Raw genomic sequence first — 14,549 nt, 5'->3', positions numbered from 1 at the left:
TGCATTCCCTGAGGCCCCAGAGGGGTTAATTCAGTGGTTCTCAAACTTTTGTACTGGTGACCCCTTTCACATAGCAAACCTCTGAGTGTGCCCTCCCGCTTATAAATTAAAAACACTTTTTTACATATTTAACACGATTATACATGCTGGAGGCAAAGCGAGGTTTGAGGTGGAGGCTGACAGCTCGCGACCCCCAGTAATAACCTCGTGACCCCCTGAGGGGTCCCAACCCTCAGTTTGAGAACCCCTGGATTAATTTAATTTTAGCACCCTGTGTCCATTCACATGCATGTGCTATTTTAAGCATTTCAGTTTTCACAACATAGGCTCATTCCAGATTCTAGAACAAGCTCAAAATGCTCAGTTCGTGGAGTATGTCCATAAGCTATACTAAAGACAAACCCATAGTACCCGTCTCCAGTTTGTGATGGACCCCATGGAGCCAGTCTCTAGGAAACAGATACATTCATGGAGGTTAAGTCCATTAATGGCTATTAGCCAGGCGGGGTAAGGAATGGTGTCCCTCGCCTCTGTTTGTCAGAAGGTGGAGACAGATGACAGGAGAGAGATCACTTGACCATTACCTGTTAGGTTCACTCCCTCTGGGGCACCTGGCATTGGCCACTGTTGGCAGACAGGATACTGGGCTGGATGAACCTTTGGTCTGACCCAGTACGGCTGTTCTTATATTCTAAGCTAAATGAACCCAAAGTTATGGAGACAGATATGAGTCAAGGAAGCCTGCAGAGTATCAGAAACCTGGAAAAATCTCTGACTGGATGGGCTCAGGCATTTGGTCACAAACTGAGGTGGTTCAAAAGTTTTGGATTTTTTTTAAGCAGAATTTTTTTTATTGTTTCTTTAAACAAACACAGCAGGCAGCAAATATTTGGCCACACACTTCTGAAACCCCAAACCATGTTCAGGTTTTGGCAGACTAATTTCAACTTTTCAATTAAAAAAAACACAACAAGTTTTGAAGGAAAGCAGACATTGTCCGTGATTTTTTTCTGCTTTTTAAAAACCCCTAGTTTTCAATCCAAAAAAAGTTTTGACAGAAAATATTTGTCCAACCCTTTTAATGAGCTTTAGTGCCTTTTAGCACTAGCTGATGCTGAGAACCAGTGATAACTTCTTTTCAAATCACCTTTACAAGGTTTCTCAAAACTGGGTTTGTGCCGAGATGCGGAAGGTTTTTAAATGTTTATTTTTCCCAGGGCTGCCCGGGGGGGGGGGGGGGGCAAGTGGGGCAATTTGCCTCGGGCCCCACAGGGGCCCCCACGAGAATACAGTATTCTATAGTATTGCCCCAAGCCCCCTGAATCCTCTGGGCGGCCCTGGAGAAGAGGGGCATGCCCTGCCCACCCCAAAGGCAGGAGAGAGTGTTCATTCAGCAGTAGCAGCACCTAGTCCACGAGCCCAGCACCTCCCGTCTGGCACCTACACAGCAGCCCCAAGCCAGCACTCAGCCCTCCAAAGGCAAACATCAGTTCTCCCAAACCCCCAATCCCATGATCCTTTCCGTCCCCAAAGCACTGCTGGATTCGGCTGGGCCTCGGCAAGCCAGCACAGATGGTTTGGGTTCTAGGTTGCTAGAGGTGGAGAACCACCGCCCTATCCTATGGTACTGATCCAGGGCCTAATCCTGCCTGGTGCAGAGCATCCGCAGTGCCAGCGAAGTGGGCCGCGCCCGTACTCACAGCATCAGGCCTGGGAAGCCCAGAGCCTTGCTGCCACCCATGGGTCTGAACAGCCGCACGAGAGAGGGAGGAAGAGAGCGAAAGACAGTAGCTCCAGCAGGGCTGGGAAATAAGGGAATCAGGGAAGCGGCTGCTGCCGCTTGTGGGCAGATCACTTCAGGTGACGGGAAGCCGTGCAAGGAGACACAGGGTGTAGAGAGAAGCTGTTTGGCAACGTGGGGCCTTTCAGCAGCATCTCCTGGACTGTGCCACATGCCACTAACTCGGCTCCTGAAGCACCCGCGGGGTGGGAGGGAGGCAGAGCTCTACGGCTCCACGTGGCTGGGGCCAGACGGGAGGAACGCTGCCTCTGCTACACCAACCCTCTGTGGTCGGAGGTGGGAGCCCTGCGAGGGGCGGGTCTGGCTCACCTTGTCCCGGGTCTCTTTGGAGGGTCACACTTCAGACAGCGCTTTCTGTGGGCTAGGGAGCCAGAAATGGGGCTGTGCGACCTTTCCCCTCAGTGCTGGCTCAGATCCAGGCCAGGCCTGGCCACCCATTGTCACCATCCTGATGGTTGGTGGCCGGCGTGAAACAAGCTGGGAGCCTGTCCCACGCCAAGCAGCAGCCTCAGCAGAGCGGCCTGAATGGGCCATGCAGCCTGCGTCCTCCAGGGCAGGGCTTCGGCAGGGGCATCTTTCCGCGACAGCGCCTGCTGCGCCTGTCCTGTGGTATGTGACCCGGTGCTCTACTCACTGCAGGACAGCGCCTCCTCCTGGCCCTTCTGGGGATTAGCTCTGCACGGCCGACACCCCTTCCAGCAGTTGTGCGCCATCTCTTCCTCCCTCTGCGGCCCCGCTCTCGCTCCAGGAACCGCAGCACCTCTGCGTGACTCGGCCCTCCGGCCAGGTCACTGTGTAACAAAGGCCGGCAGCCCTCCCGTCCCACGCGCTGCCCCAGGTGCCGCTCTCTCAGCAGCTGGCTGAGCCCGTCCTCTACTCCGGGTTCCAGCTCAGGGACCCTCCAAACAGCAGCCAAGGTGCGGGTCTGCACCCTGCCTAGGGTTGTGAACTTTCTAATGGCACAAAACCGAACATCCCTGCCCCACGCCCTGCCCCTTCCCCGATGCCTCGCCCCATCCCTTCCCCGACACCCCGCCCTACCCCTTCTCCGAGGCCCCGTCCCCGCTCGCTCCATCCCCTCTCCCTCCGTCGCTTGCTCGCCCCCACCCTCACTCACTTTCACCACTGCGGCAGGGGCTTGGGGGGCAGGGGGAGGTGAGGGCTCTGGGGTGGGTCCAGGGATGAGGGGCTTGGGCTGCAGGAGGGAGCTCTGAGCTGAGGCAGGGGGTTGGAGTGTGGGAGGGGGTACAGGCTCTGGGCTGGGGGGTGCGGGCTCCAGGGTGGGGCCAGAAACAAGGGGTTCAGGGTGCAGGAGAGGGATCCGGGCTGGGGCAGGGGTGAGGGCTCCGGCTTGGGGTGCGGGCTCTGGGGTGGGGCCAGGGTTTGGGGTGCAGGAGGGGGCTCCAGGCTGGGGCAGGGGATTGGGATTTGAGGGGGGGGCAGTGAGGGCTCCAGCTGGGGGCATAGGTTCTGGAGTGGGGCCAGTGTTTGGGGTGCAGGACGGGGTGTGGGGTACGGGCTCCAGGTAGTGCTTACCTCAGGCGGCTCCCGGGAAGCTTTCTCCGGCTCCTAAGCAGAGGCGTGACCACATGGCTCTCCGTACTGCCCGTGCCTGCAGGCACCACCCCCTCAGCTCCCATTGGCCACGGTTCCCGGCCAATGAGAGCAGCTGAGCTGGCGCTGGGGGCAGGGGCAGCGCACACAGCCCCAGTAGCTGTCCCTCCATCTAGGAGCCAGAGGGAGATGCGGGCAGCTTCCTGGGAGCCATGCGGAGGTAGGTAGGAAGCCTGCCTGCGCCGCCAACCGGACTTTTAGCAGCCTGATCGGAGCTGCCAGGGTGCCTTAACCCTGCCGCCTTTCCATGATCCGTTTCCTCACCTTCTGGCCCTCACCTCCCTTCTCCCCAGAGTAACCGTGGGCTCGTTTCTATAGCCCCCGACTCACCTCCCTTCCCCCAGGAGTGACTGGAGCCCCCTCTGCTTCCACTCTCCTAGAAGAAGATAGAATATCAGGGTTGGAAGAGGCCTCAGGAGGTATCTAGTCCAACCCCCTGCTCAAAGCAGGAAAAATCCACAACTAAATCATCCCAGCCAGGGCTTGGTCAAGCCGGGCCATAAAAACCTCTAAGGAAGGAGATTCCACCACCTCCCTAGGTGAGGGATTCCAGTGCTTCACCATCCTCCTAGTGAAATAGTGTTTCCTAATATCCAACCTAGACCTCCCCCTCTGCAACTTGAGACCATTGCTCCTTGTTCTGTCATCTGCCACCACTGAGAAGAGCCGAGCTCCATCCTCTTTGGAACCCCTCTTCATAGCTGAAAGCAGATATCAAATCCCCCCCACCCTTCTCTTCTGCAGAATAAACAAGCCCAGTTCCCTCAGCCTCTCCTCATAAGTCATGTGCCCCAGCCCCCTGATCCTGTCTTTATACAAGCCCTGCCTGCTCCCCACGGGTGAGCTCCCCTAATCAGGGCTTTCCTCCAGGCCTGATTTGCCCAGATTGCAGCCAACTGGCCCAATTCAGCTCTTGCAGGGCCGGCGTGGGGAGCTCACTCCGTCACGGGCTAGTGCAGGTTCCCGTGCTGGCACGTTTCACTAGCTGTGCACTGAGAGGAGACAGGGACCCAACAGAAGAAACGCTGCTCTCTTTAGAGGAAGGAAGGGGCGGTGGGCAGCCCTGGCATGTGGAGTGTGCGATAACTGGTTATAGTGCAGGGAACGTGTCTCCTTCATCCCTAACTCACACACTGGTGCTGAGAGACTTTGCTCCCCGGGCTGGTGACTCCCAGCTTCTGGCCTCAGAGAGACTTTTGCTTTTCTGCTCACGCCCTCTGTCACTGCAGAGGATCGGGCAAAGGCAGAGTCCATTACACGTCGGCCCAGTGATCCAGTTCATGGTCTTCGCCTCCCAAAGGCTGCCCCACAACCCATTCCAGCCGAGCACCAACATTCAGGTTCTCCTCTTCGTGGCAATACCCAGACTTCATTCCAGGTGGAGGTCCGAACCCACTTCTGGCTCTTTTTCCAATGACACAGTGACACACGCATGAACTGACTCGTGAACTGCTTTCACAGCTGATTCTCACAAGAGAACCTGGCCTGGATTTTCTTGTCCTCTTAGAAGAGACCCCAGGGAGCCAGATGTCATACTGATCAGTGACAGCCAGACAACACAATGGGCCAAGCCCAGCCCTGCTGCAACTGCGGAGCTCCATGGCAGACCAAACCCCAGCTCCTAGTGCCACCTCTGTGCCTTAGTTGAGAAGACAGGGGTCAGATTCAGCCCTGGCGTAGCCTGAATCCAACCAAGGCGCAGCGCCCCGCAGCTGGCATTAGCAGTGTCTTGTGCGTCCCGAATGCGTCAGAACCACGCTGTCCCCAGAAAGCAATCTGCCCTGTCCCCTGCGGCCCCGTCTGCCATTGCAGCTCTTCCATGCCCCACAGGGAAGCGTCTGTGCTCCGAGAGCCCACCCGAGGGTCCCGCCGTGTTCGGGAGCAAAGCTAACAAACTACGGGGAAAAACACACTATTGGCCGCAGCTGCCAGCACACCCTGGCCATGCCGCCCGTCAGCCCTGCCCAGCCGAGTCTAGCGCTCTGGGAGGAGAAGCTGCCCCACACAGTCACGGTCCACACTGCTTCCCTTCGGCTGGGCCAGGGAGACAGCCCCACCGCATGGAACTGCACTGTAGCCCTGGTGACCCAGTCCAGAACTACGCCTCAGCCACGGACCCCAGCCCTGCTTGAGAGACCAGGCCCTGGCCCCAAGGAGGCGAGACAGCTTGGGGTCGCAGACTGGCTACCAATGAGGGTTTTTAACTGGTCTGACAATCCCAGCCCTCGGCACACCGTGTCCTGTCCGGTTCTCCTCAGCCCACCCCAAACCGCAGCGCCTGAGCGGGTCAGAGTGCTGGGCACATTGTAGGTTAAGCCCCAATTATATTATTTCTCTTCAATCTGGGTTTGCTGGTTACAGGCGCCGTCGGACGCAGATCAAACCCAATCAGATCTGGAGAGGCCAATGCTGTAGTCACCTAGTTTCCCCACTGGGGGAAGAAAGTATAGATCCCCCATAATGCATTCTGCCAGGCCCACCCCTGGCACACACAGATAGGTGGGTCAGGAAGTGCATATGACCCCACCCAAACCTCAGGACTCAGCTAGGAGCCAGCAGCCTTGGCCTGAGCCCTCCCCCCAGTCCTCAGTGGCATCTGACCTCCTTTCTAAATCCCAGCCTTGCTTTGCTGGCTTTTCTGTTTCCTGTGCCCCAACCTCCAGTAATCACACTGACACCTGTGCACGGCTTCACTTCCTGCCCCTTCGCAGGGGGTCCTGCACCTTGGCTGCAGGCGGGGAGGAGGAAGGAGGCGCGGGGGGACGTGACACACAAACACGTCTGCAGCGTGGTGCAGCCCAACTCTGGTTAGCCCTGCAGAGAGGCCAGGCCTGGTACAGGGCCTCTAAAGGTGAAGGAGCCTTCGCGAGTGGGGCCAGTGGGGGCCAAGGCAAGCTGAGCCCAGCTTCCAGCCGGGCTCCTGGGAGCGGGTCAGTAACTCCCAGGGGGCTGGCGAACCCCCTGCCCAGCGAGATCCTGACACCGGCTTCCACTCTTTGCTTCTTAATGTTGAAGTGGCTGCTTAATGTTGAGAGAGGCAGGAGAACGGGGATGCTGCAAACATCTGATCAGCAGCAGGGCACTGCCCTGCCAGCCCCCGCTGCCCTCGTCACCGGGCAATCCCACTGCCATCGCTCTGCCCAGCCCCAGCCGCTCTGCCTGGGGAGCCCAAAGCACCTGGCAAACATGAACAAATTCACGTTGCAGGCGGGCACCATTGTCCCCGTTTTACAGATGGGGAAACAAGCGCAGAGAGGCTCAGTCCTGAACCAGGCAGCACATCAGTCAGGAAGAGAACTCAGAGTCCTGGCTCTCCTGCTCTACGCATACAGCGCTGCCTCTCACACACAGGTGGGGAATCCTGTGCATGGCCTAATGCGGTTGCTCCTCCCACCTCTCCCTTCAACAGCCATTAGGCATAAAATGACGGAGCAGGTGTTTGAAGTTCACGCTCGTCCTCGGTGATGTGCTCCAGGGTGTGCGACTAGAGCAACACAGAGAAAGAGACTCACTTAAAGCCCGGCCGGATACAACACACGCCAGGCACAGTTTGTCCAACCGCCTCGTTCACTGCATTAGATTTGTACAATGTGGTCATTCAAGCAACCAACAAAAACCCATTGCCCAGTAGCTGGTCTTTACCCAAACTGAGGAATTCAAGCCTTGTCTACACTAGGAAATTGACTCCTTGCTGAAGGCAGATGTCAGCAACGGGTCATAGAATCTCAGGGTTGGAAGGGACCTCAGGAGGTATCTAGTCCAACCCCCTGCTCAAAGCAGGACCAATTCCCAACGAAATCATCCCAGCCAGGGCTTTGTCAAGCCTGACCTTAAAAACCTCTAAGGAAGGAGATTCCACCACCTCCCTAGGTAACCCATTCCAGTGCTTCACCACCCCAAACCAGTGCTGCAAACACTGAAATTGCTCATTTGGATGGAACAAAACCCTCCCAGCACCATCACAGAACGTGTGACTGAGACTTGGTCTATGCAGTCAAGGGCCTGAGCTTCAGAGATGCTGAGCAACCGCAGCTCCCGTGGGCTTCGGCTGTAGATGTGGGTGTTCAGCACACCTGAAAATCAGCCTCTACATTCCTGTGGGGAAAATGTCCCAAGTTTTCTCTCCAGCTCTCTGAAAGGAACGCCGCTGCATAGAGCCCGTGGGGTCCGTAGCATCCCACAGTAACGTCCAGGGACAGCCCCGCCAGCTTCCTGAGCAAGAGGTGCTACCAGAGAGAATCCAGGCTGGGTTCACAGGACGCCCCGGGCATGTCAGTGTTTGGGAGCACAGACAGTGCTGCGTGCATGCCCATGCGGTGCGCCAGCACCGACAGAGCTCACAATGGCTAGGTGCCACACGGGCGAGGTTCAGTGCCTTGGGCGGAGGAGCCCCGCGGAACCTCAGACCCAACACCTACCTCTGATTGCAATTCTTTTCAGCCCTGCCTTGGTCTCTCCTTCCTCTCCCATCCTCCTGTTTATTGCAATCCTCCCAACCCCATGTTCCCATTCTCCCCTCATCTGTCCATCCACTGCCCCTCTGCGCTTCGCCCATCCGTCCCATCTGATCTCCTCTCTCCTTCCCTCCCTACTGAGGGACAAAGTCGCTCTGTCTGGGCTCCCTTTCACTCCCCAGTAGCCTCAGAGCTCTGTCCCCTGAGGTCCACGCTTCACGCTGGGTGACAGACCAGCTTCACGACCAGTCTTCCATGGACAATATTCCTCCCACCGCCTCCCACGCACACCGAAAAACCCCGTGAAAGCAAATCTCTGGCAGGGAGTCTGCTATGGGCGTGTCAGTCCTGCTGGGTTTGAGTGTGCTGTCTGCAGGGGGGTTCTGAGCCATAGTCCTACCTCGTGTGTTGGTGGCCATGTCTGCCACTTTCTGGAAGGCATCCAGGAAGGCGACTGCTGCCAGCACCGTAGTCCTGAGGCAGAAAGAGATGGATACGCAAGTCAGAGCTGGGAGTCCGAAGGACTAATGCAGTGCACCTTCTACTGATCCCTACACACACTCAAATCACAACAAGCCACCCCACCATATCCTGTCTCCAGCAGTGGCTATTATCTGATGCTTCAAAGGAAGCATAAATAACATCCCTTAACAAGTTGTCCAGTATTGTACATAGGGGAAATGCCTTCCCGACCCTTGCTGCGATCATCCTTTGCTCTGAAGCACGAGATTAGCTCATCCCTGCCCTAGCCAGCACAGTAGCTACCTTTACCAACAGCCATGCCGTTATGCAGCCCCAACCTTTGGCTCAATGTTCTGATGCAGCAGTGAGTTCCACAGGTTGCTTGTCAGGAGAATGGCTGTGACCCTAGGCACCCCTATATTCACATCCTACGCACAACTGCAGTAACAGCTGAACAAAATACGCCTTGTGAGATATCCTATGAAAGCTAATAACACATTGGTTACTAATATAACTGTAAAATGCATGTGTTAATGTTATCCGTGAAGTTATGGATTCCCTCTGTATGATGTGATTAGAACATGTTTAAGATCAGCCAGCCTAGGCTCGGTAAAGGTGATAAACCGGTCAGTCCTAGATACAGGAATGGGGGTTTACCTCAATTTACCTATTAGCAGTAAACAGAGCCCTCAAGCTAAAGCAGCGAGGGTTATCCTGTTCCTGACCTCCAGCGACAGGGAATTAACATGGCTCCAGCACCCCAGGGAGACACAGGAGGCTGAATCCCCAGCAGCCTTCCTGATTTGTAAGACAAAGGGCTAGTCCACACTAGAGTTGCTACATCGGTGCAGCTAACCAGAAAAGGGGGAGCTCCCGACCACTGCCCACGCTGCCCGTATCGGCGCTGGTGGTGCCCATAGCACACCAGCGACGTCTGACTCCCCTGCTGATGCTACAGCCTCACAGATCACCCAGATCGCCGCTGGTTGGAGCCCTCTGCTGCCTCCTCACCGACACCCCACCGAGGCTGGAACCCTACAATGTCAGCAGCTCCAGTCCCCACACAGCCAGCCCCATGGCAAAACCCCTCCTGGCCTCGCACCCAGGACGCTGCTGAGCAGCTCAAGCGGACAGGACGGGGGCTAGATGCTACCTCACAGGCAACACCCAGCCGGGTTACAGCTGATCAGAGACACAGGCAAGTTGCTGTGAGGGAGGGAGTTGGCACTGACACTGGCTAGGCCTGCGGTTGGCGTCGCTGATACAGGGTTTCAGGATAGAGCTCCAAAGAAATCAACTTTCAGGCCAGTAAGTGATCAGGAGAAAAGGGCTCCATCTGCCTGGAGAGGTTGGGGGTGGGAATGGGGGGGGGGGGGAGATCTTCTCTGCTAGAGAGGAGGGCAGAGACCTGAAGCTGGTCTGGCTCTTACATTGCCTGAGGCCCGAATTTCCTGCGTTTGTAACAAACCGTCCAGGCTGTGACTGCTCCTCTAACTCCATTTCGAAGAGTAGCGTTTCCTGAGGGCGGACAGGGGAGGGGATTTTTCTATCAGACGTCGGAAGCCGCGTGGAAAACAAGGTGACAGGGCCCGAAGGTAATAAATAAGGCCTTCCATGGCCCGGTCCATTGGCAGATCTCAAAGCACGTCACAAAGTTGGGTAAGCAGCATTACTACCCCCAAGTCACAGATGGGGAAACTGAGGCACTGAGTGGCCTGTGGCCTCAGTTTCAGATGGGCTGAGCACCCACAGCTACTACTGACTTCAGCTGACATTGGGGAGATCAGCACATCTGAAAATCAGTCCCTACGGCCCCGAGCCTCAAAGGTATTTAGCACCCAATCCCCTGGGGATTCAAGGAACCCTTGGAGGAGCTGGTCTTAGGGATTTGCCCAAGGGCTCCTGAGGCCCAGTCCAGTAAGCCGCGCTGCTGCCCGTGTCTGCAAACTGGGGTGCGCTGTGTGACTGTGGCAGGACCCGCAGGAGCCAACCAGGCCTGGCCCCAGAGGTGTGTCCTGGGGCAGCAAGACTGGCAGATCCAAGGCCTAACAGGAAACCGCCCACCTCAGCGTGAAACACCACACACACCCCTGCCCCAAGCACGTGCTCCTGGGCCCCACGCGCGGGCATCACGGCACCCTCACAGCTGGCGCCACGGCCTGAGAGGAGCCCAACGCACAGAGCAAAGGGCCTCTGTCTGCCTGCACTGCTTCCCCCGCACCAGTGCCTGAGAGCCTCACCTCAGCATGCCGGGGTGGGGATCGGCCAGGTCTGGAGACTCAGCCCCGGGGGTAGCGGCCCCCCACCATCAGCCACTCGAAAACCCGTGGGAGTGAGCCACGCTCTGGGGCCGAGCACTGAGAGGCGCCGCAGAGGATGGGTCAGAGCGTCCTGAGCAGAGCAGGCGGGTGCACAAAGCAGACAGAGGAGGAGGCCAGGCAAAGCCCAAACAGCCAGGAATATCGAACGCCCCTTTACGTGGAAGGGGGGCCAGGAACCATGGCCATGGGGCTAATAGCCTGGGGCTATTAATGGGGCGCTGAGGGAGGCAAGACTGGGAATTAGAGACGATGAGCTAAATGCGCCCTTTGTACGCGCCCAGGGCAGGGGGTTGGGGCTCGAGGGAGATCGGAGGAGCCAGGCCCCTGAAACCAAGGCAAGCAGGTGTTCAGAGAGCACCCAAAGGACTGGGCAGCTCTGGGTAACTGGGCACTGGGAGAGCTGGCCGGGAGGGCAGCACACGAGGGCACAGCCCGGGGAAGCAGGGAAATGGCGCTTTAAGCCAGACAGGGCACGGAGCCGCTCTGACTCCCAGCAGCCCTGCCTGGGCAACCCGGAGCAGCCCAGAGTTGCCGGAGCAGTGTAGGCCATGGCCCCGCCCCAGCCACTCTCTGCCCCAGAGCTTCCATCGGGCCCTGCATCCGGCTGCCTCTAGGAACAGCACATGGCGCTGCGCCGGCAGTCAGCCAGGGGCTGTACGGCCACAGTACAGCTCAGGGGCCTAGGGGGGGAAATCCCTGGCTTCTAAGCCTGGGGCTGCCACAGCCTTGCTCTGTATCCTTGGTCAGCTCCCTTATCTTCTCTGCGCCTCTGTTTCGCCATCTGTCCCGGGAGGCTATTGAGACTGGGAGTGCTTGTGAAGCTCTTGGAGCTCTCGCCTTTGAAAATCACTAGTTCAGTCTCTGTGTCGCACGCCCAGCACATGGGGGATTGGAATGGCAAGTGCCTGGACCCTCCTGCTGCCTGGCGTGTTGGGCTGCAGAGCCGGGGCTGGAGCTCGACTCTGCAATGCCCGGGGAGGCTTTGCCAGCTCTCCTCTTACGTTCGTCACCCGAATTCCCTAGCAGCTGGCCCTGGCCTGGCTGGAGAGCGGCACTGCTCTGCACTGCCTCCTTCAGTCAGCTCTGTGGGACAGCACGGTCCTTCCCAGCTGCATTCAAACCGCCCTGGTGCAGATCCTGGGACGACTCACCTGAGCTGGGAGTGCAGCTTAGTTGCCTTGGAGTTGAAATCTTCCCAGATGGGGTAGGAGCTCTGAAACAAGAGAAAGCAGAGAGCGATGAACCACCAGAGGAGAGTTCTCAGGTCCCGGGATGCGTCCAGCGCCTCACACTGTTCCTCAGGGACGTCCCATACAACCCCAGGCACTTCTAAACGCACAGCTACCTCCTGGGAAGGGAGGGCGCCTGCCCCAGCCCAGCCCAGCCTGCTCCTCGCTCACGCACCAGCCCGGCCCCGGCGCGGCCTGCTCCTCGCTCACGCACCAGCCCAGCCCCGGCGCGGCCTGCTCCTCGCGCACGCACCAGCCCGGCCCCGGCGCGGCCTGCTCCTCGCGCACGCACCAGCCCAGCCCCGGCGCGGCCTGCTCCTCGCGCACGCACCAGCCCGGCCCCGGCGCGGCCTGCTCCTCGCGCACGCACCACCTGCTCCTCACGCACGCACCAGCCCGGCCCCGGCGCGGCCTGCTCCTCGCGCACGCACCAGCCCGGCCCCGGCGCGGCCTGCTCCTCGCTCACGCACCAGCCCGGCCCCGGCGCGGCCTGCTCCTCGCGCACGCACCAGCCTGGCCATGCAGAGTGATTCGAGAGAGACGCTCGTCTGGCCCCCAGCCCCACAGGAGCAGAGCTGCTCACCCACCCCGGGAGCAGGGCAGGGCTGTTCCCCCATGAAGCACAGAGAGACCGAGCGACTTGCCCCTGGTCACACGGGAAATCTGTGGCAGCGCGAGGAACTGAAGTCAGGACTCCCAAGGCCAAGGCTCTTGTCCTGACCACCAGCACCCCCCTCCGGGCAGAGAGCTGAGCTCCCATCAGGTATGTGGCTCACAGGATTCGTTCCCAAGGGCCCCCCCAGGCTGCCCTCTCGTTAGCCGGACAGCAAGCTAGATTTGTGGTAGAGACGACCAGTCTGGAGCTGTTTCCCTTCTCCACCCCCGTTCAGAATCCCAGTGTCTCCTCTGTGCAGTGTAACCCCCATATCACTGGTGGTCCTGTCACCCCAGAGCCATCCCCCTGCACTCCACAGAGTTACCCCAGGGAGGACATTTACCCCAGAATTTGATCTCACAAAGAGCCCCGACTCCTGGGTGCTGCGGAGCGAATACAGGCTCAGGATTTCTGCACAGGCCCCTAAGGCCAGAGAACCCAACAGACCCTACAGGAGAGCTCAGGGCTACACCACAGCAGGGGCTGCTTTACGGCAGCCAAGGGCAGGGGTGCAGGAGAGACAGGGCCTGAGACTGGAATGATCCATGAATTGCCATTCAGGAAGGGTCTCTCCCTCCATCTCAGGGTTTGCTTTGTCACACTCACAGCAGAAATTCAACCAGCCTCTCCCCCGCCCCAGCAAGCCCAGCCTAACCCAGCTCAGCAGCCTGGCCAGCCGCAGGTTCACGCCGCTAGCGTGGTGGTGCATGGGGTGAAAGCGGACAGCGGGAGCAGTGATTTACAAGTGGGGAATCCCAGCAAAGGGTTCCCCGGACCTCATAAGAGCAAAGCCCCCTCCTCTGGCTGCAGCTGGCCTGTGTGTGTGTGTGGGGGGGTCTTAGAGTGCAGGGAGCCAAGAGGGGCTGGGTGGTTTAAAACAACTCACCCAAGCAGAGGCACTTAGTGCAGAACATCAGCCAGCTGCAGGTTTGAACGCTGCCGTCGGATTCCAGCGCACTAAGCACAGGGAGAGCTGGGGGGAGACATCTCCCCGGGCCACTAACATTTTCGAGTGTTTGAACGTTTTTCCCATCATGAATCAGCAGGAAGAGATGAAATCGCAAACATTTTTGGGAACTGAAAATCCCACCACCACCACTTCCCCCTCCCCAACCCCCTGACCCCCCACGAAAGATTTTTTTAATCCGGGTCAGCTGAAACATTTTGCTTCAGTTACGACTATTTTAAAAAGCGATCTTTACTCCCATTCACTTATGTTTTGACAGGAAAAATCATTGTGAACTGGAAACCAGTTCTGAACGGGTCCAAAGGAAACACTGACCATTTCAAAACTTGGTTCCGAGTTGAGAGCTTTGGCCAAACCGACCCTTTCCTGCAAAACGGTTCACTGACCTGTCTATGCGACGTTCCCCTGGTGTTGTCCGGACCGGTGATCTGCTAGGTCACCCCAATCCTTGACACTGGGAGCCAGCCTGACCCTGCTCTGCTGTGAGAACCCCCACTCCTGGGCTGGTCACACACAGCCTCTGGCATGTCAGCTGCTCCTTGGATTGTGCAACCGAATGACACTAGCCAATATCTCCGGTCCCAGACACAACCCTAGGAACCTCCGTCTTGCAGTGTCCAGTTATGCCCGCGGGACGCTGCAAGCTTATACGAGCTCATCAATTTAACAAAGAAATTGATATGTACCAGCCTTGTTATCCCAAGGGGAGTCTCTGACAAACCTCAAAGCAAACACACTGCTTCAGGTAGAACAAACAGATTTATTAACTATAGAGAGAGATTTTAACTGATTATAAGTCAAAGCACAAGAAGTCGGATTTGCTCAAATGAAATAAAAGCAAAACACATTCTAAGCTGATCTTAACCCTTTCAGTGCCCTTACAAACTTAGCTGCTTCTCACCACAGGCTGGCTGGCTGCTCTTCAGCCAGGCTCTCCCCTTTGATCAGCGCTTCAGTTGCTTGGTGGTGGTGTCTGTAGATGGAGGTGGACGAGCCTGGCAAACATCTGTCCCTTTTATCATGTTCTTTCTTGCCTATTGGTTTTG

At 57.6% G+C, this 14,549-nt stretch overlaps 1 protein-coding gene across 7 annotated transcripts in view; it reads right to left on the bottom strand.

The window, feature by feature from the left end:
- The window catches only part of MTSS2 (MTSS I-BAR domain containing 2), an 89,336-nt gene that overhangs the window by 51,454 nt on the left and 23,333 nt on the right, over positions 1 to 14,549 (bottom strand). For all 7 annotated transcript variants that reach the window (XM_044987432.1, XM_044987434.1, XM_044987435.1 and 4 more), the window contains exons 2-3: positions 11,804 to 11,865; positions 8,270 to 8,343 (exon numbers count right to left, since the gene is read on the bottom strand). In XM_044987432.1, the coding sequence (XP_044843367.1) occupies positions 8,270 to 8,343; positions 11,804 to 11,865 (136 nt within the window). The remainder of the gene's footprint in view (positions 1 to 8,269; positions 8,344 to 11,803; positions 11,866 to 14,549) is intronic.

The sequence above is a fragment of the Mauremys mutica genome, chromosome 14 (assembly GCF_020497125.1).
Source record: "Mauremys mutica isolate MM-2020 ecotype Southern chromosome 14, ASM2049712v1, whole genome shotgun sequence".
Classification (NCBI taxonomy): Eukaryota; Metazoa; Chordata; order Testudines; family Geoemydidae; genus Mauremys; species Mauremys mutica.
Note: the sequence above shows the minus strand (reverse complement) of the source record. Positions and strands in the feature narration are given on the sequence as shown.